Raw genomic sequence first — 23,025 nt, forward strand, 5'->3', positions numbered from 1 at the left:
TTGAAATCTGCATTTAAACATTGCTGTTTGAAACGTTTTATTGCGCACGGTAGCTCATAGCTCTAATTCCGCAGTTAAAACAAACTTAGTCAAATAAAATCCGCATTTAACACTAGAAGCAAGTAGAATTTGTATGTAGTAGAATGGGCATGTAAAACTAAACGCCTATAAAACTCTAGTAAGACCCATTCTTGAGTACAGCGCCATATTTTGGAACCCGCATCAGTCTTATCTCAAAATGAAACTTGAGAGAATTCAAAGCCTAGCACTCCGTTTGATTTATTCCCGTTACTCCCGCTACGATATCGTGACATATCTCCGTAAAAGGGCTAGCATCTCGACGTTAGAATACCGACGACTGACTGCATGTGTGAAATTTCTTTTCCTGATACATCATGATTGTATCAGCATGACTAAAGATGTGTACCTAAAGCCACCTCACCACCGCTCCACAAGAATCAACCACGACATGTGCATACGACCATTTGCTGCTAGATGTGACTTATTTCAATTTAAATTTTTTCCGCGATCCATAGAACTATGGAATAAACTGCCTCACCATAATATGATTGATCATGTCACTTCATGCTTTTGTTGCGAATGTTGAATATTTCTTTGAAGAGCAGTCCCTTTTGTGAATCTGTTTGTAGCCATAGCTTTCTTGATTATGAGTCATGTATTGAATGATTCTAAAGCTCTGCACACTTTTGATTCGATTGTTTATGTAAGCTATGTGTCTTTTCATTCACGTTCCAGAGCACCAAACCTGTTGTGCTGCCTAGTACAACATGACAGGAGTGTTCATTCCACTCCTGTCACAGCCTGAGAAAGATTCACAGTATTATGAAATAAATAAATAAAATAAATAAATAAACTAAAGCACTTTTAGCACGGAAAAAAGACCAGAAAGGAGCACTACCAATCCGAATTGCAGCAGTGACGGATGATTTATTTATTTCAAATACTGCAGATAATGTTCTTCCTGGTCGTAGGGGCAGAGTCAATTATTTTGCAACACAAGAAATAGCAAGCACATTCATACAATATTAGGGGAGAAATAAAAACAAAAACAAACAAGCAAAAGTAATGCAATAATGAAAAGCATAAAAAACCAAACGAAAATCTCATGAAACAAGAAGGTGACGTTCCGATTGTGTTGCAATATTACTCGGCTGAGAAATATGAGACGGTAAGGCATTCAAATCAGATACAGTTCTAGGGAAAAAGCTGTTTTTAAATGTATTATAGCGGGCAAAAATTGGTACCAGTGAATGTTTTGCGTGTGCCTGGTCTTCCTCGTACAATGAGTAAAGGATGAGAATTATCAAATACCATCTCTTCCACAGACAGAATCTTTATTTTCAGTTCCACAAACGAATTTAAATACACTCGAGTGAGGAACATAGCGCCTTCTCGAAGTATTTCGTGTACAGAAGATGCCTGTTTTTATTATCTAAATGAAGCAGATGATATCGGTAGAAAGAAAAACCATTGACGGCTTCATTTTGCGCTTGAAGTGAGAGACCTATCTACAGCGGGGTCTGAATTCAAAAATTAGCTTTCTGTTGGTGTTTGTGGTTGCCCACTGGCTGGCCACTTCGTGATAATATTTCCAACATCGCGCTTATCTAGCTACTGCTTTTACGAACAGCTCTTGTGTAAGGACTTTATTGTGAATAAGGCAGCAGATTCAACGTTCACGGGCTCACGCTAAAGAGCAATCTGCAGCATATGTCGCAGCATATGCAGAGAACACAAGGGCATTTTGTTTGCAAGCGATATGAGAAATGAACTACAGTGGTAGGCTTTTCGACTCGCTAATGACCTACGCACCTAAAGTGAGGAAAGCCCTTGCTACCGTCACAAATAAAGGGAACGTTGTGACACCACATGTTTGCCGTAACAAAAATAATTTGTAGACAACAGCTCGTAATCTTGTGATATTTGAAGACGCCACACTATAAACTGTATTTTTAGAGCTTTAACGATAGATTTTTGGTGGCTAATGTGCTACGTACTTTCTGTGAGGGAAGTCTTCGCCAGCACCAATGCAGCCCCGGCGAAAATACAGCCGTACATGGCAGCGAGGTTTTCCACGCTGTTCTTCAGGTGAGTGCACACACGGTCCCCGGGACCAACGCCACGCTGCTGGAAGCCAGCGGCATAGCTCTCCATCAAAGCCAATAAGTCACCCCTTGTTGTTCGCACAGAACCCTCGACCTGCGAAAAGAGGAAGATTCTAATTATTCTCAATCATACGTAAACTTAACAGTAACCAGATCTCGTGTCCTGAAGCCGAAACCAACGTAACATGCACAATATACTGTCAACAAGACGCATGTAAACTTCGAACATCGCGAATAAGAGAGGGTCCGTTCCCAAGGTGATTAGCCTGTACTGTGGTTTGTCAAGGTTGACACAATAACCTTCAATTAAACATGTTATGATGGTAGGTGTTCGTCCGAGGCGGCGTTCCTTGATGTCTCGAGCCCAGGATGGCGGCGCCATGGCAGAGCCGCCGTCTACTGTAGGAAAGCGTTTACTTCTCCAGCATGCAGCAAAGCATCTGCACGTGCTACGCCCGGACAGCGGCCCGCTTCTCTCCCCGAGCACGCGCTGTTAAAGCCCGGTCTAACTCCACTGTGGCAGCTACCGCACCCTCCCGCTGAGTCATATGACCACAACAAAACAGGTTTGCTGACCAAGCTTTCACCGAGAGCATCGACCTGGTCTTCCAGTCTGTTCCCTTGGTCACAGATGAGGGGTAATGGCTCGGTTTGCTGGCCATTAGGTTTTTTCTGACCATTCCACACTTTCGCCTTCTGCGTGTGGGAGTTCATGCCTGGGAGAACCCTCTCCCAGCTTGCCCTCATTGCCTATCTCTGCGTCCGCGTTCCCTGTAACTCGACTCAATGATATTTTCCGCAATGTCGAATCGGCGCAAAATGGTCCATGTTTCATTTCATTTATTTCACGCCTGGTTCCAGCCATTATTCCACCAGGGAAGCCGACTTTTAAATGATCTTCCCTTTGTTTGACGAATACATTTCTCTGCAGCGTCTATAGTAAAATACGCTATTGCATCGTCTATGTTATAATCGCTGATAAAATATCGCGTTATATTGATTCTTTAAAACACAACCAATCTGCTGAAGGTAGTTCCCTTCTAGAGACATCCGGAGGACAGTTTTCTCGCTTTCACAAATTTAGCGTCGCAGGTAAGTAGTCACCTTCAAAAGGAGAGTTGATGGCACCGCACTGCAGCTCAAGGAAAACAGTAGGAGTACCAATCGCTAAATAGATCAAACAAAAGGAATTGTAATGTATGTTATAACGTGTTGGCTCTTTCTTATTACACAGGCAAGTAACCGAAGTCCTTTCAAAGTTTTCGATTAGTGGACCCCTCAAGTCACACCAAGAGTCTCCCCACAGAGTGTTGTGATAATTGAGGTCGCCAATCACAACGTAAAGTACAGGAAGCTGAGCAATTAATCCGGAGAAATTTATATGTAGCAGAGAGTAACCGATTTATTTAATAGAATTGCTCCTATTGATACTGCTCCGAGGGACGTCTGAACGGCTAAATGCAGACAGGCCACAGCCTTGTCCGCAATTATTGCTACGCCACCGAATGGGGCATTAACAATATCACGATCTTTGCAGAAGGTGGCATATTGCCGGAGAAAGTTTCTTTTTCTGGGGGGGACCGGCTTTGAATACGTCCCTTGAACACACAACACGTTTGGATTACACTTCTTTGGTTTTTTTCATGTCATCAATATTGCGGAAGAGAGTTACGACATTCCAGTGTAATATTTCTGCATGCATGTTAAAGGTGGTTTTCGCGCTGTGGGTTTGAGAGAGAGTAGCTAGCTCACAGAGCCCTTTCCTGTAGCCATGATGCGAGGTTTATCTTTTTTGAAATGGTCAAAGGAGTCGTGCCTCTCCTTAAGCGCTAGCTGTGCCGTTAGCTTTGCAGATGTGTTCATAGCCCCTTGCGGGGCGCTGTACACCTGCTCTTTCAAGGATTTGCTTGCCCTGAGGCCTTGTCTCGGCGGACGAGAAGCTCATGACCGCGAGTCCGGTGATCGATAGCCCCTTCCGAGATGGCGGAGCAGCACTACGTGCAGCCGCAGATGGCACCAGGTGGCGTCACCGACGGCTCACTGTATGTGGGTCGGACAACCGCCGGTGGCCGTTGTGGCGCTGCCCCCTGGCGCGCCACTTCGGAAAGCTGTTTTTTGGCACGTACGATGCGCGCCTGTGTGCCTCCGTGAACGCTTTATTTTCGGGAAATTTAATTGTTACAATTTCTTTTTTGGCTTTTTCCAGCATGGGTACGGCCGCGAGCACGCGGCGTGCTCACTACCACAGTCCAGACAGGGGAGAGAATTTTCACGGGATTAAGAGGAGCGTTCATGAGCCCTGCATGTTATTGTTATTTATGTACCCTAAAGACCCTTTTACAGGCATTACATAGGGGGTTACATAAAATTACACAACATATGACGCTGAATAAATTATAAACATATAGAAGCGTGGTATTGCCGGCCTCGGCCGTTCTCTGAACTTTGGCCGAATCTCGCACTTGAAGGGTCGCAGAAGGTTTAACACATATGGATTGACCCTGATGTTCATAGACTGCCTCGATTTTGTCGGGCAGAATGCTTCAGCGAAAGGTATTAGATGGCAGGCTTTTATCTCTTTGCGAGCGAGCCTTAGTAAAATTAGTTTAACATTGGTTACATTTTTCTCGCTCCAGCCTTCTAATAGCTCAACTTTTACCCGCTCCATCAGGCCATCTTCGGAAACAACACCATGGGTGGTATTCATCGTGCGGTGCGAGGATATTGTCACTGGGACTTTCTCAAATAAGACTAGGTTAGGAAGCGTGGACTGTTGTTTCGCATCGCTGTGTTCCGAAATGCGATCGCCGCTAGCAATTGTCATTGCTTTCTAGCCAAAGCCAAGAGCTTCGGTCAGGCACTCTGAGACGAAGAAAGGTCAAATAATTCTCATCGTCTTTTCTGGTTTATCAGGCTGAATAACATGAAATCGGGGGAACTTCTGCGATCGGGTGCCAAAAGATTGGAACACATGTTCCGAGCGCCCTCGTATCTGATGGCGATCAGTGATTTGGGGAGAGAAAGAACCATGGATTTATATACTGATTTCAGTATAAACTCCAGCCACCACTCTGCAGCCCAACAAGGGGACGCCGCAGAACTTACAAATTACAAGTCCTACGGACACCAACTGTATGTTTCCGCTACAAACAAATACGTATAGCCGAAATTGGTTGTTTCGAACAAGGTTAACCGTTGCTGCCTGAAAGATCTGGAGCAAGAATAAGTTAAGAGAAGACAGGAAAGATTGAGAGTGAGAGAGAAAGGCGAAGGTTGGAGGGAGGGACAGGAAAAGGCAACCTTATTTTCCCTGGGTGGGTCAGTCCGAGGGTGCCTCGCACGCGAAGAGGAGGCCAAGGAAGTGTGTTACCTCCTCCGGCAGGGGGGGGGGAGGGAAGCGAAGGCGATAGAGCTCCGAACTCACGGCGTCGGCTTAACCCCCAGGATACCCTTTTCCTCGGCCACGGCTAAAACGCGCTTGATTCAGCGTGGGAGGGTCCGATGCTCGTGAGCTCGGATCCGTGTTTTCGCAACACAGCAAACACTTTCTGACGTAGACGCCTCTGCGGGGCACGAAAATGTCGAAATTACACATATCCATACCGGGAACAAGTAGCTATAGTCTGCAAATAAGTATACAATCGAAAACAACTATATTTAGCTGTAAATGGGGTGCTATGTACATGCCTGTGTTGCAGGCGCCATCTGCTGTGCCGCCACCAAGTGCCATACTATTTTAATTCCGCACCCTACACCACATGGCACCAAACGCCCGTGTTCGATGACAGTTTCGTGGAACTGCTGCGATAGATATGTAGAGACAACCAACTACAAATATTATGTGAAGGCGGAAAGTGTAATAACGTGGCGAAAATTCACTAAGGAGTGATGCAAGGATGTCCTGCGTCCATTGTTGTTCATGGTTTATGTTCATGGCCTAGAACAACGATTCGAAAACAGTCACGGTGATTTATGCTACATGCATAAAGGGCAGAGGGTGCAACAGAACGCCCCTGCACCGGTGTAAACGGAACACATAGTGCTACTAGCGGACAATGTGAGATCTATACAGAGCCTTGAGAGTATGGCTGGTAACGCGGCAACAAATCTAGGTCTTAACTTTAGCACAGAAAAATCTGGAATTAGGATCTTGAATGAAGAGACGAATGATTACGTGGTGTCGATTCCGCAGCAGCTAATACCTACACTCTAAAACAAAATTACACCTTTTGGGTGGTATCTTGCCACACAACAGTAAACGTAATCTGTCTCGTCCGCATTTTCTTTCTTTAACGCTGCGAGTCCAGTACTACCGAGTAACGAACGACATGCGCATTATCAGCATAACATAGCATTCCCGACAGGAAAGTAGCCGGCGCGGCGTTTTCAAGAAAGCAAACGCAAGCAAGCCAGATGGCGATTATTGTTGTGTGGCAGATATGCAGAGTCAAGCAATATAAATACTTCGGCGTATACCTAAACAAAGCAAAGAATTGCTATAGCACAAACCAAAAATAGCAGGAAAATGAGGGTGGAGTGGAATGTACCAGTAATGACAGCCGCATGGCGAGCGTGAGCCAGAATGTGAGCTGCGGTTGCACAGGCCACGCATCTCATAAGCCGTTTTCCACGTTGAGATATTGAAGGTCACACCACGTACCATGACTATACTGAGCTCGACAACGGGTCTGGTCGTGCCGTGTAGACACCAGAACGGGTGAGGACGTGCACGTGTTGTGCGCGGACTGTGACTCTTTACAAGGAAAGTTTCTTAGCAGACCTAGCAGCGCACGACCTAGCGAGTTCTTATTAGGTAAGCGCCTAGTTGGCATGTTCTATGAGGCAATATTTACCTAGCTTAGCGCGTTTACTCATTGGTACGCTACTTCAGCCTCCTCTATTAGCACTAGCCCGGAAGGCATACAAGGCCTCCTAAGTGCATTGCTTTCTTGATGGCGCGGGAGAATATTCTCGCGTAGCTGTCTTTGCCATGTGCACTTCTTTCTGCGGAGTGTCCTCAAATAGTGATAGGTATTTTAGGGATGTTCGAACGTTCAAAATTTAGAATAGGAATCAAGTAGTCCTTGGTATGCGATTCGTATTCGATTGTAGGTTTAGGCATTCCATGCTGACAAATATTTTCTTCCATGGAATACTCCAAGCGCGAGCGAAATATAGCTGCACTCAAGAGGGAGAAATGGCGACGCAAGTGGGTGCTCTTCCGCATGATTGTGCTTAAGTTCAGCCGTGGTTCCTGCGCCGTCAAAACAGTTGGTGAACGAGTGCATCGAGAAATTCACTCCTGATCAATAGTTACTCTGGGTGAATTAGGATAGCTCGCCTTATGCAGCCAAGGAATTCACTTATTTATTTATTTATTTATTTATTTATTTATTTATTTATTTATTTATTTATTTACAAAATACTGCAGGCGTATGCGGGCCCAAGCAGGAGGGGTAAAACTACAGAGAGTAGTCATACAAGCACTCAAAATAATACCTACCAGACGCTCACATGTTTGTTGTCAAATTAATACATCCAAAAATTTATCAGATCTACTGAGTCAGCGCTGTTTTACAACGATAATGTTTGTGCGTTCCATACTTCAACATTGCGCCTTGAAATATCCTACAAATTTAGGCGAATAAATGTTTATTATTTGTTCAATATGTCCTATTTTAGATTCTCTTAAAACGATATACGGCGATGCAGTATCACGCATCACTCCTTCAGCGAATGCAGCCCTTCATTAAGCGCATATAATTGCAAAAAAATTACTTCACATTCCAAAGGAATTTATGCCGTGGGCGTCACCGCAAGGTTCCGCTTATATTCAGGTATCATCATCAGCATCAGACTGGCTATGCCCACTGCAAGGCAAATGCCTCTCCCATACTTCTCCAACCACCCCGGTCATGTGCTAATAGTGGCCATGTTGTCCCTGCAAATTTCTTAATCTCATCCACCCACCTAACTTTCTGCTTCCCCTGCTACACTTTCTTTCTCTTGGAATCCAGCCCGTAACCCTTAGTGACCATCGGTTATTTTCCCTCCTCATTAGATGCCCTGCCCATGCCCCATTTCTTATTCTTAATTTCAACTAAGTTGTCATTAACTCGCGTTTGTCCCCTCTCCCAATCTGCTCTCTTCCTATCCATCCCCCCTTAAAGTTACACCCATCATTATTCTTCTTTAGGTATACGTATGCTATAAACCAGGTCCTGTTATATTACATGGGCTGTGTGCTGGTTATATAGCCACACCATTCCATCATTAAATTTGCTCATACCATGTCTTACAGTCTTGACAACATTATTTCTCAGAATTTTGAGAATGGCAGACCAGAGACAAATGCAATGAAAAAAAAAACAAAAAACACATCCCGTGCCTTTTATTTAATATCTTCTCCGACTAACATTAAAAGTGCGAAACAATAATAAGTGAACTAAAACATTATCATCAGCAGCAGACTGGTTACGCCCACTGCAGGGCAAAGGCCTCTCCCATACTTCTCCAACAACCCCAGGTCATGCACTAATTGTGGCCATGTCGTCCCTGCAAACTTCTTAATCTCATCCGCCCACCTAACTTTCTGCCGCCGCCTGCTACGCTTCTCTTCCCTTGGAAACCAGTCCGTAACCCTCAATAACCATCGATTATCTTCCCTCCTCATTACATGTCCTGCCCATGCCCATTTCTTTTTCTTGATTTCAACTATGATGCCATTAACTCGCGTTTGTTCCCTCACCCAATCTGGTCTTTTCTTATCCCTTAACGTTACACCCATCATTCTTCTTTCCACAGCTCGTTGCGTCGTCCTCAACTTAAGTAGAACCCTTTTCGTAAGCCTCCAGGTTTCTGCCCCGTAGGTGAGTACTGGTAAGACACAGGTATTATACACTTTTCTCTTGAGGGATAATGGCAACCTGCTATTCATGATCTGAGAATGCCTGCCAAACGCAGCCCAGCCCATTCTTATTCTTCTGGTTATTTCCGTCTCATGATCCGGATCCGCCGTTACTACCTGCCACTTCCACTTACCACTTCCAGTGATTCGCTACCTATTGTAAATTGCTGTTCTCTTCCGAGACTGTTAAACATTACTTTAGTTTCTGCAGATTAATTTTTAGACCCACTCTTCTGCTTTGCCTCTCCAGGTCGGTGACCATGGATTGCAATTGGTCCCCTGAGTTACTAAGCAAGTCAATATCATCAGTGAATCGCAAGTTAATAAGTAATTCACCATTAACGTTTTTATTTATTTATTTACATTACCCCTAAGGGCCCTCACATGAGGGTATTACATAGGGGGGGGGGGTACAAACATGAAATATACACAAGAAATAAAACTACATAAAATAAACATACACACAAGGAACATAAAATATATAGATATGAACAAGGGGTAAATGCACTTAGTCATGAAAACACAAGAACATTTTACATATGTTAATATGTGCATATAGGCATAAGTAATATCTAATCTGCTACCACTAACCGTTTTCTTTCAACAAAGTTTGGAAAGTAGGTAGGCTAACTTCAGTAGCTATGTGTGATGGTAGGTTATTCCATTCTATTATTGTGCGAGGAATAAAAGATTTTGCGTAGAGCGACGAGCGGCACATTATGCGTTTTACTTTGTTAGCGTGGTCACGGCGCGGGAAAACTGCAGGGGGTGGTGAAAAGAAGTCTTCGTGAAGCGTGGAATGGTGATAAAGCTTATGAAATAAGGTTAGGCGAGCAAACTGGCGTCGACGTGATAGTGATTCCAACTCGGTACGTTGTTTTAACGATGTGACGCTGGTGAAGCGTGAATAATCGGAAAAGATGAAGCGAACAGCACGGTTTTGCAAAGATTCTATGTTGTTGATTATGTATGCTTGATCGGGATCCCATATGGCAGAAGCATATTCAATTTTTGGGCGGATCAGCGTGATATAAGCAAGTTTTTTTAAGTGAGAAGGTGCGTGCTTGAGGTTACGTTTAAGAAGACCGAGTGCTCGGTTAGCTGATGCTAAGACGGTGTTAATATGGTAATGCCAAGTTAAGTTGGACTGAAGATGAAGGCCAAGATACTTGTAAGTTGGCGCAAGTTCTACTCTAGCATTATTGAGAAAGTAGGTGGTAGGAAGTCGAGTGGAATGGTTGGTAAGTGACATTAGCTTGGTTTTAGATGTATTTAAAGACCTTAACCACGAAGAGCACCAAGCGGTCACAGCATCAAGATCAGTTTGTAAGGAAAGTCGGTCAGCGTCATTACTAATATTACGATATATAACACAATCATCTGCGAATAATCGAATTCGAGATGAGACACATTTGGGTAGATCATTAATGAAAATTAAGAAAAGTAGGGGACCGAGGACGCTGCCCTGGGGGACTCCAGATGTTAAAGGAACAGAAGAAGAGTTACAGCCATTAGCACAGGTAAACTGTTGTCTGTCGGAGAGAAAATCTTTAATCCATGCAAGAACGTTTGGGTGAATGTTTAAGTGTGTTAATTTGATTAGAAGCCTGTGATGAGGAACGCGATCAAAAGCTTTAGAGAAGTCAAGAAACACTGCGTCAACTTGGAATCCTTCGTTAAATGCGGAAAATATATCGTTAGTAAATCCGGCGAGCTGAGTGTCGCATGAATAACCCCTGCGAAAACCGTGCTGGTACTTGAAGATGATATCATGGTCTTCTAGGTAGTTGATGACTTGTGTGTGTATGACGTGCTCGAGAAGTTTACATATGTTGCTAGTTAATGAGATAGGACGATAGTTAAGTGGGACAGAGCGATCACCTGATTTAAATATTGGTATTACTTTAGCTATTCGCCAGTCATGAGGAATAATGCCAGATGATAATGATTGTGAAAACATGGCTGATAACACTTGAAAAATGTTTAAAGAAGCGTTTTTAAGTACCTTGTTATTGAAACCAAGATGATCAGAGCTAGTAGTAGTTTTGAGGTTATTCAACAGGGCAAGAATACCCGAATCACTGATGACAATTTCTGGCATGGAAATGTTAGGCAATGGCTCTAATATAGGCGAAGAAGTTATATCTTCATTGGTGAATACTGATGAAAATGAATCGTTTAGAAGCTGCGAACACTCAGTTTCAGTGACTGGTTGTCCGTCAGCATTAATTAGTACTATATCAGGATAGGAACTCGGATTGATAATGCGCCAGAATCTATGAGAATTATTGGTTTACATAGTAGACAGGTCGTGAGTGAAGAAATTACGACGGGTTGTTTTAAGCAGGGACTGATACTCTTTATCACAATTTTTGTACTTGTTCCATGATGACAGGAGACGTGTGGTCATTGCTAGGCGGTACAAACGTTTTTTCTTATTATTAAGACGACGAAGACGATGTGTGAACCAAGGTGAATTTTTATGATGTCGGATGGTGATGATTGGCACATACTTATCAACAAGGTGAGTCAAGGTGGTTTTGAATGCCAGCCAGTTTGATTCGATTGAGCGTGATGAATACTGAGCCAGGAAGCTTTCAGAGAAGGTGTTTAGTTCCGAGTTAATCATCTCAAAATTCGCGCGATTGTAGCAATGAATTTGCTTAATGGTAGTTTTCTTTTCAGTAAATGGATGCGTGATGCAACCAGTGATAATTTCGTGATCGGATAAACCATTTAAATGTAGTATATCAGAAAGAACGTCCGGGTTATTTGTTAGGACAAGATCAAGGATATTAGCCGTGGTAGCGGAGCGACGGGTAGGACTAGTAATAAGTTGAGCAAAAGAAAAATCCAAGCAGGAATGAAGAAAGGTGTGGGCTTCTTTATCACTGGAATTAACACAGAGAGTGGACCATTCAATGCTTGGAAAATTAAAATCGCCAAATACGAGGAAAATAGAGTTAGGAAAACGCACATGTAAGTCGCTGAGTATTCTATGGAATTCACCCGAGAATCCATCAGACATATCGGGTGGCCGGTAGAAAGCACCAATAATAACATCAGTAACTCCGAATTTGCACCATATCAATACACATTCGAGGAAAGTATCAACAGCGAGGGGAACAGCAGATAATTGTTTCTTTGTGGCTATAAGGACACCTCCTCCTTTTCTATTTATTCTGTCACACCGGAAAAAGGAAAATTCAGATTCACTCAAAAGAATGTAATCATCCGGAACGGTATCGTCCAGCCAAGTTTCAGTCAATACTAGAAGTGAAACGCACGTAGAATCTATGAGCGAAGAAAGTGCGACAGTTTTGGAAAGAACACTTCTGATGTTTGTGAACAGGAAATGTGTATTATTCTTTAAATTATGACACACATTGGGCTAGAATGACGTAGATTCTGTAGATGACTTATCAGCCGGCACATGTCATACTGTGGTGGGATGACGAACTGGCACAGCACGGTTACCCGCGACATCCCACACATAGGTGTCATTATTGATGTGCAGCTTGTCGAATGTTAGGCGCACACGGTCACCTTGCTTTTTAATTGATCGAGAGAACTGCAGAAGTTGCGGGCGTTTGTCACGAACGGCTTGGGAATAGTCGCGTCCTATGCTGAAACCTGTGTCCCTCAGCTTGCTGCCTTTACTTAAAATAACCTCAAGTTCTTTATCGTTGAAGAACTTAGCTATAATGGGGCGTTTTTTCACAGTTGAAAAACGGCCCACACGGTGTGCCCTAGCAATGGAATTTACAGTGACACCAAGCTTATCACGGCAGAACTCATGCACAAGTCGCTCTGAACTTTCCCAGCTTTCGGATTCGTTAGTATCGGTAACACCATAAAACAAAACATTTGATCTACGCGACTGGTTTTCTAGGTTATCGATTTTGTTAATGATGCTAGAAAAACCACTATCGAGAGATGTTGAGGCATGAACAGATGGAGCAGATTCTAATTTGTTTTCCAGTTCCTGCACACGTTTGGTTAAGCTTTCGAGGTCTGTTTTGAGTTCTGTGTGCATATTTAGAACTTTCATTATTGATTCGAGAAGACTTGCGTTGCTGGCTTCAAGACGCTTTACAGCCTCGGCCACACCATCTAACTTCTCTTCTTGAGCCTTTGTCATAGGTCCGGGGTTTTCCTCAATTCCCAATTCTTCCCAATCCAGGTCTCTGAATACCTCCTGTACACACGCTGTGAATAGCATTGGAGAGTACTTATCTCCCTGCCTGACGCCTTTCTTTATTGGGATTTTGTTGCTTTCTTTATGGAGGACTGCGGTGACTGTGGACCAGCTATAGATATCTTTCAGTATTTTTTACATAGGGCTCGTCTACACCCCGATTCCGTAATGCCTCCATGACTGCTTAGGTTTCGGCAGAATCAAACGCTTTCCCGTGATCAATGAAAGCTATATATAAGGGTTGGTTATATTCCGCACATTTCTCTACCACCTGATTGATATTGTGAATATGGTCTATTGTTGAGTAGCCTTTACGGAATCCTGCCTGGTCCTTTGCTTGATACAAGTCTAAGGTGTTCCTGGTTCTATTTGCGATTACCTTAGCAGATAGTTTATAGGCAACTGACAGTAAGCTGATCGGTCTATAATTTTTCAAGTCTTTGGCGTCCCCTTTCTTATGGATTAGGATTATGTTAGCGTTCTTCCAAAATTCCGGTACGTTCGAGGTCATGAGGCATTGCGTATAAAGGGTGGCCTGTTTCTCTACAACAATCTGCCCACCATCCTTCAACAAATCTGCTGTTACCTGATCCTCCCCAGCTGCGTTCCCCCTTTGCATAGCTCCTAAGGCTTTCTTTACTTCTTCCGGCGTTACTTGTGGGATTTCGAATTCCTCTAAACGATTCTCTCTTCCATGATCGTCGTGGGTGCCACTGGTACTGTATAAATCTCTATAGAACTCCTCAGCCGCTTGAACTATCTCATCCATATCAGTAGTGATATTGCGGGCTTTGTCTCTTAACGCATACATCCGATTCTTGCCAATTCCTAGTTTCTTCTTCACTGCTTTTAGGCTTCCTCCGTTATGAGAGCATGTTCAATTCTATTCATATTATACTTCCTTAGGTAAGCTGTCTTACGCTTGTTGATTACCTTGAAAAGTTCAGCCAGTTCTATTCTAGCTGTAGTGTTAGAGGCTTTCATACATTGGCGTTTCTTGATCAGATCTTTCGTCCCCTGCGATAGCTTACTGGTATCGTGTCTAACGGAGTTACCACCGAGTTCTATTGCACACTCCTTAATTGTGTCCACAAGATTGTCATTCATTGCTTCAACACTAATGTCCTGTCTTCAACACTAAGGTCCTTAAAAACATAACTTGATGTAACTTTATTGGCTGGGCCGTGTAGAACCACAGGGATCGGCCCACGAAAGAGACATCCAAAACAGACCCGACATTGAACTGTGATAGCAAATTCGCTAAGAAAAACGTTGGCTTTTATTCATAAGCATAGGTTAAAATTCCCAATAGCATGATTCATACAGATGACGTCCCTAGCACAACAGCTCGTTTTTACTTAGTCAGCTTACATTTACTTTGATTCATTCGGCCACTACACTTAGGAGTCTTAAAATTTGTGCAATATTCTAACATGTTATCGCATTTATTGCTTCACACGTATGCCGAAAATAATTTTGTCTTATGCGTCCATTCTTTTGTTTATTCATCCAGTCATTCTCCTAATGAGCAGCAGCAGCATGCTTTCCTTGCCTGCTTGCTCGTTGGCTTGCTCGCTTGCTTGCTCGCTTGCTTGCTTGCTTGCTTGTTGCTGCTGCTCTCATAAGTTCACGGGCTACCTGATGCCATTGGACAAAAAAAGATGTTCCACATCCGCCCACGTTGGCTCTGGATGGCGCTGGCTAACACTCTCAAGGCTACATATAGCAGAAACATAAATACCCAAGTAAGTGGACGGCCGTTGCCGTAGCACAATTGGTAGTGAAATGGACGTGTAATGCGGAGGTTGTGATTTCGGTTCCCAGTGGCGACAAGTTATATTTCCGTCAACTTTCATTTCGATTATATATATTTTTTCTTCATTTCAATTTCAACCACAGCTATTTTCTTCTATGCTTTCCGTGACTTCATTGACTGCTGGCTTTTATTGCGAAAGCAATACTGCTCGCACTTTCGGCCATTCGGTGGTCGTGGTGCCTCGTTACACAGCTGCGCGTCACGTGACCGTGTGACGTCACGCCAAACCGAGATACGGGGCCCCAGCTCGCGGCATCGATGGTGGAGGCGAAGCCTTGCGCGCCAGTGCTGCGGCGCTACCGAGAGAGGGCGCTCGCTGGTGTGACGTCACGCCAGACCAAGAAACGGGGCCCCAGCTCGCGGCATCGATGGTGGAGGCGAAGCCTTGAGCGCCGCTGCCGCGGCGCTACCGAGAGAGGGCGCTCGCTGGTGTGACGTCACGCTAGGAGGATAAATGGGGCTACAGCTCGGCTCCTCGCAGTGGTCGGCGCGCTGCCTTGCGCTATGTCGGATGATGTATAGCAATAAGTTTAACAAAGGGCAACCATGTCCACATCATCCGCCGAACCAAGGCGCAGCCAAGGGTATTGCTTTCGCAATCATCCAGGCTTAACCAAGCTAAGCCTTCAGCCAATTTTTTTGTGATTCTGATTAAATAAAATCAAGCCCCTCGGTTTGCTTCTTCGCTAGTTTACACACACACACACACACACGCACACACACACGCTCACACACACGCACGCACACACACGTGCACGAAAGAGTAGACGAACTTTTTGGAAGTAAGACGTGTTTACTTAACGTTTTCGGCTGGTAGACCAGCCTTCGTCAGCGTACAGTAAACTGGACTCTGACTGGTCCACCAGTCGAAAACGTTAAGTAAACACGTCTTACTTCCAAATGGTTCGTCGTCACTTTCCTGCATATGCTACGTCAGGTCGTGCGTGCTGAAGGTTGAAGAAACCCCATATATATATATATATATATATATATATATATATATATATATATATATATATATATATATATATATATATATATATATATATATATATATATGGAATCAGTTCGCGCAAGGCAGGGCAATTGGAGATCACTGACACGCCTTTGAACTGCAGCGGACATAAAACATAGGCCGAATATAATGATCATTATATCTTGTGCAGTAACACCTGCTTCTAACGACCCAGATTCTATCAATCTATTTCCTCATTTTTGTATTAATGCTCTAAACGTCTCTTACTTATTTTGACTGCTGATAAGTAATTCCTATAATCTTATTTCATTCCCCCGATTCCGCTACTCGGACGACTCTTACGGGTATTTCCAATGATGACGACGATGATTTATTGACTAGCCTGCTTTATTTATCGCCTAGCCTGCTTGAGCTAATCAGTTATGCTATACATGCTTTTCGTCTAGCATTCTAACCCAAATGAGGGCATTCAATTCCCTCCTAAGGGACTGCTACCAAATATTTCAGAAATATTATAAAATAGGTTTTTGGTGTATTTCTAACATGACGTTAGCAAAAGTAATAAGTTACACATTATCATTCAAAAATTTCGAAAATATCAGCCCAAAATTTGCCAGTTTCACTTTAACCAAGCAGAATGTGTGCTACAAACTAGCCTGTAACTTTTGAGTGGCGCAATATAGAGCCATGATAATTTCTATGATAGGTATAAGAGTGCACGTGGTTACATAAGAACATAAAAATGATAATATAATAATAATATTTGGGGTTTTACGTGCCAAAACCACTTTCTGATTATGAAGCACGCCGTAGTGGAGGACTCCGGAAATTTTGGCCACCTGGGGTTCTTTAACGTGCACCTAAATCTAAGCACACGGGTGTTTTTCGCATTTCGCCCCCATCGAAATGCGGCCGCCGTGGCCGGGATTCGATCCCGCGACCTCGTGCTCAGCAGCCCAACACCATAGCCACTGAGCAACCGCGGCGGGTCATAAATATGAATAATGCTTTTGCGTAGAAAACTAGTATTTGAAAAGAATCCTCATTTCTCAACAGTTACATGCGTTGTGAAACGTGAAAGCGCCTGATAACTCTAGTTCCATGAATGCAAATTTAGGGAAGCCTTCATTTTTACTGTATAGATATTGTTGTGAACATCAGCAATCATGAGATGCATCGTTTGATTCCGCGAAGCAAAATTTGTACTTTCGGGGGATATAAGCAACTTGCGTTTACAAGCACCTAAGCTGCTCGCTTGTGCTGGTGCCCAAGCGAGCAAACTCTTTGCAGATGCCTGTGCTATGGCAGATACAGATGCGCATCGTAGCGTATCATCAGCATATATATATATATATATATATATATATTACGCTATTTAAAGGGAATATTTAAGGCTACTATACAGCGATTTCACAAAGACCCCTTGGTATTGATTGACCGCACCATTTACTGCACCATACCATTACCTACGCTCTTTTGTCATCATTGGCCCTTGTCGCACAACACCCCATACCTCACCAAGATCACATTGTGGAGCGTAATTGGAAGATTCTTTTTGGTAATTTACAAATTGTCTTTTTCTGATAGGAAGCCATACGGGTGAAAAAAGAATAAACACGTAAATCACTGCCCGAAAAGTTATCGTAGATATGTTTGAGAGAGGCTGTGACCTCCTCGCAGAACTAGAAAATTTTAGCCAGTGATTCTTTCTCATTGGCTAGACGCTGTCACATTGCAATTTTAGCAGAGCCGCCCAAAGGAAAGTTTGTCGGTGCCTTGTATATCCGCCTTATTTACTTCTGTCGTTCATGACGTCTGTTTCTTTTATCGGCCTTTGCTTACACGCCAATAAATTTGTGACTAGTGCCAAGATAATATTCCAGTGAAGTGCTTTACACGCTCGATCTTCCGTTTGATTTTGCCAGCAGTCAGTTCCGACATAATGTGCCTCAATATGACCTGCTACCCTCGGAGTTTACAGTTAAAATATTTTGCAAGAGCTCTTCCATACAGCTGTAATTACACTGACGTCAACCATGTGCAGGTGTAGCATTTTGAATGCTCCAAGTGGCTGTCCTATTGGCCATTGTTTTGCACATGCCGGGGTACCTCTAGTTAGCTGACATATTTTCAGCTACGCCACCGGGTTCAGGAACGAGGCACCTGTACCTCCTTTCATTTGTTGGCAGGTGCGCAGCCACGGCACGTTGCACCTGAGAATTCAGCGGCTATCGTGATATCAGCTGCAGTCGGCGAAAATATCAACTACGGTTGAAGCACGTCGTCTATATATATATATATATAGGTTAATGTGCATGTCATCATGATTGAGGACGACTGCGCAGGCTCTGGAATGTACTCTACTATTCGCGTCGAGCATGCTGTCATATTACGGACAACACTCTTGCGCTTCAAAATTGGCGAGAATGCTCTAGAAAGTTCTAATTCTTGAACGCAGGCCCAGCCCCGAGCGATAAGTTCTAACAGGTTTCACTCGGTGCGACAGTGTCACCAAAAAAAAAAAAAATAAAATAAACAATGTACACGTATCAATGCATTTCTCCTAAAAAAAAAGGCATCCTCGTCATTGCGCAAACTGATGATGAAAACGAGAAAGTACGCATAACAGATAAAACTAATAAAACAACTAATAAATACTTTGCACGCTTCATTAGCGCGCGTATTAGATTAAGATAGGACAGCGTTGTCTGTTTCGGCTGGCGGAGGCTGCAGTGCGTTGTGGCACGCTGAAATGGCCGAAACGGACACATCTCTCCCCACGGAACCTTCTGGAATTATCACAATTCAATACCTAGGCTGGGCAAAACTCGGATATGCAAGCACAACACCATGTCTCGAAAACAAGTGCTTGCTTCGTGAGACAGCGCAGTAATGCTCTTTGATACGCGCTCCCCATCCCGCATTATTTTAGTCCCCGCCTGTACCTCATGTATGCGGTTTCGTATGTCATGCGTCAGTGTTCTACGTAATGTCCTTCAAAGCAAATTTCCCTTGTTCGTAATGTCGCTCATTAAACGCTTTCGCAGGTTACGCCTGATCACGCAGTTTTTGTATTAGGTGTAAATATCAAAATGACACATGCTTGTAAATAAATAAAGCTTTTAGCTGATAATGGGAGAATGTTGAAGTCAGGATGGAGCATTCTTTTAAAGCAAAATACGTAAATATTTGGCCTCGCAACGCGTCTCGCATCTATTTTCTTGCATAACGCGTTTCGTATTGCATGGTTAACCAAAAACGACATAGCACGCAACAAAAGGTTTGATACAAGTATAGCGCATACAAGCTAGCGTTCCAACTGCGCGCTCATAAAACGGAAACCGGAAGTCGGGTTGATTTGATCCGGTCGGTCGCCCGTTGCGCCACAGTCAATTGTACCTCTGAGCCCCCTGGGAGGGTGCACTCTTTAGTTGTTTTATTTTGCTATGGATAAACGGTTAACAAAAAAAACAATCTGCAAATGTCAATATTCTGGCCACAAGATCTCCCAAATATGCGAGCAGTAGCGAAATGATCAAAGTCGGCCTATGGGGATGAACTGCCGTCAAAATGATTCGAGTTACTGTACGAGCAGAACGCCCACCCGCTAAAATTGGCGATATTCGCTCGGTTACAGTCCGTCATATTTTTTTTTGCACACAATCAGAAAAATATTGGCAAACTATCAATGCTGAAGCCACAAGCAGAGAAGCAATTGTATTTTTCATATGCAAGAAGTGACAGTTCATTTGTTCAGTTTACTTGAACCTAGTTAGCTAAACACCCCACGTTTAACTTGCCGAGTGTGAAAAAGAGCAAATGAGGTCACCCCCACCAATATGAATTAGTCCTGTATACAATACAATATTTATTTATTGATTTTATGAATTGTGCAATTTCTATGACACCACACAGGGACGCACAAACACAACATTTACCATCCCATTTAACAGCTCTGTCCAGGTTGGTTGAGCAATTCATGCAAAGAAAGTACCACCATATAGATTGTTCAAGTAAATGCTCATAATGTACCACATTTTACACACGGTAAGGCCTCAAGCTGATTCCTAGTACTTGGTGACATTATCATTATACATGAAAGCAGGGGCACGGTATTCAATCGTTATATTGTGCTTCAAGTACTAACCACAACATCATTTGGCGTGCGTAAAGGAAGGTGCGTGTTTGGTAGCCCAAATAAATCACTAATTAGTCAGCAGACAAGCTTCTTTACACAACCCACAAAAGCATGACAAAGTCATAGTTGTGATGTGCTTTAGGAAGTGCCACGTTGTTGCAGACAATGGTGAGGAAAATCAGCTTTGCCTTGGGCGTTCGCTCCTCGGCAAAGTACCCAAGCTATCAATGGAATAAGCATTTTAGTACACATGAACTCACACCCTGTTCAACTGCCTTTCGTAGTTACGCTCGTTGGCGCCAGGATATATAAAAAAAGCACGTATAAAATGTTGTAATAGGATACATGCATAGTGTTTCTGTGAAGCCTGCATATTTATTTTGCGGGAATGCTTTGAGACAGTTTGTTTATTTATATAAAAACGGATTGTACAAACAAATTTTCTAAGGGCGAACTAAAAAAATGCATCCTCCAATTCGCCAAACAAATAAAAATCATATCAGAAAGCACAGAGCATGGCTAGTTTGTAATTGTAGTGATTAAGGGAAGGAAGTATCGGCTGTTGTACAAATCCCGTTACATGTTGTGTTGCAAGACATGCTGTAGCTTTAACTTTTATACGCTCTTTATTAATCATCAAATGTTGAGCCAAATGTATTAAACTACTAAAATACACGTATAAAAATAAGCTGTACATACGCAAGGACAATAGTGAGCGTTGCGCCCCTAGAAGAAGTTTAGAATCGCCAAGAACTAGGACGAATAATGGAAAACACACAATGCGACAAAAGGCAATGAGCTGGGTTATAGAATTGGAATATAGCTTGTATTTGATGCTAGCCCACACGCTTTTAATATTAAAGGTGAAGAAATCTTGTTTGAAAAGCATAATTTCTCCACGCTAAACATTACTGTGCAGATCTTCTATGGAAATTAAATTAAATTCATTTTCTAATGGAAATAAAATTATTTTTGTCATACGTAGGTGTGAGTGCATAGATTTTTTCGCTTCTTCTTTGCTATAGTATGAGAAGTGTGTGATTAGCTGTCTTCACAAGTTCGAAATATTACGGTGTGATTGCTCATGTTTTTTTATACTGCATTCAATGTTTTCTTTACATGTGTATCTGGTGCGAAGCACAGGGTCAGGAAGCCTTTGTCTGGCGTGTGAAGTACCTTTCGCTTCTGTACCTTTGCTTGTGTGTGTGTGCAAGAAATAAATATACTACTGCTACTACGAAATCAGGAAGAAGGTGGCAGACAGAGACCTCTGTGAAGCAAGACCTCTGTCGTACTAATGACATGACCTGGCCAGATAATTCCAATATTTCTTGGTTCCAGATGTGATGGTGGGTTGCGAAATTGACTCGTTTTACTTACCCAGTTTGTAGAAGCGTATTCGGGATTTGAAGTGGAATATAAAATTAACTTCTAATAAGTAATTGTGCTCTTAAAAACTGAAAGGTCCCATTTTGCATTCAGACGAGGTGTGATAAGCCAGAAAAGCATGTGAGTATAAATGACTCGCGGAGACTCCACGTTTCAGTTTCTGCACGACACGGTCATGTCTTCATAAAATTTGGCTAAATGTACTTTGGTCAGGTTGTCTCTTTATTGGAAAAACGTGTGCATGGCGTTCTATGCGATGGAGAGTTTCTCCAGCACCAGAACGGCTCAAATGATGGAAAATGCTCTGACATATTCGTGGTAGGGCACAATAGAAGCTCTTGTGTTGAGTGCTTCCTGTCCAGGGCTGTCTTTGCGTTATCAACATGAGAAAATGCCATACTAGTAAGACTGAACGTCCACCCTTACTTTTCGGAGAGCTGAAAAATTACAAAAGATTATAGTCTGATTCACATTCTGACATTAACTGTGCACAACCTTTATTTCTAGGTGATGGAAATCACTCGTGGCGCAATGACCATGATGTTCAAGCAAGTGTTAACGAATATAGAAAGAAGTGCCTGGGAACTAATACACGTACTATTATGAAGACGTTTTGAGGAACGTGGTCCACACTAAGCTGATCTACACATAGGAGCAGGATATCCTAAGCACTACTGACATCTCATGTTTTCAACTCAATAAATGGCCACCGTTGTAATTATACAGGCCATTTTACTCTTCATAGAACGCTGCATAATTTTTCTGCAATAATAACCATGACGAGACGAAATAAAAGGCTATTGTGATGCGTGGATTTGTATGCTACATGGGAACTCCCACTCGATTGGCCACTACGCAATTTTTTTTCGTGGAACAATTCAGCGTTCAGCACAGAGGCTGAGCAACTGTGGCTTGTTAACTGTAAGTTTCCGTGCTATCTTTCACAGTGCTCAAAGAGCTTTGCGCATTAGTAACAAAGCTGCACCCATAAATTTATGTGCGGGTTTGTTATGAAAATAACACAAAATTGCACCAGATGTTTCCCGATTTTCTTATGCTTCCAGTACGTGGTGCTAAGCAGATAATAACTATTGTGGGCAGTGTGCTCTTACAGTGTAAGCCAGCACATATTGCCAAAGACACTATGTTCATGCATTCATTGGCTACAAGCTGCAATGGGTGAAAATTTATGTGACAGCAGGCATGATTGAATCTTCTGCCCTAGTTGTGTCTTGTGCCATATAAGCCAGTACTTCATTTCGTTCCAAGATGCCTGTTTAAGCAGCTATAAATTAACAAAGGGAAACAGAACCACCTAATGTGGTGTTAAATGTTTTACTAGTGAGATCACTGTACTCATTGCAAAGCTTAGTGACATGGTAAATATTCTTCAGACAGTTGCGTGAAAAAAAAACTAGGACTCGAAGACACAGGAGATGAACACCACCAGATGAATATGAACTCATTATAACATT

The 23,025-nt window shown here is 42.9% G+C and overlaps 1 protein-coding gene across 1 annotated transcript in view; it reads right to left on the reverse strand.

Annotated features, from left to right (window-relative positions):
• Positions 1 to 23,025, reverse strand: part of LOC142570574 (uncharacterized) — a 51,254-nt gene that overhangs the window by 25,160 nt on the left and 3,069 nt on the right. Inside the window, exon 2 of the mRNA XM_075678946.1 lies at positions 2,019 to 2,220. Within this exon, the coding sequence (XP_075535061.1) occupies positions 2,019 to 2,220 (202 nt within the window). The remainder of the gene's footprint in view (positions 1 to 2,018; positions 2,221 to 23,025) is intronic.

Source organism: Dermacentor variabilis, chromosome 2 (genome assembly GCF_050947875.1).
Source record: "Dermacentor variabilis isolate Ectoservices chromosome 2, ASM5094787v1, whole genome shotgun sequence".
NCBI classification, from domain to species: domain Eukaryota; kingdom Metazoa; phylum Arthropoda; class Arachnida; order Ixodida; family Ixodidae; genus Dermacentor; species Dermacentor variabilis.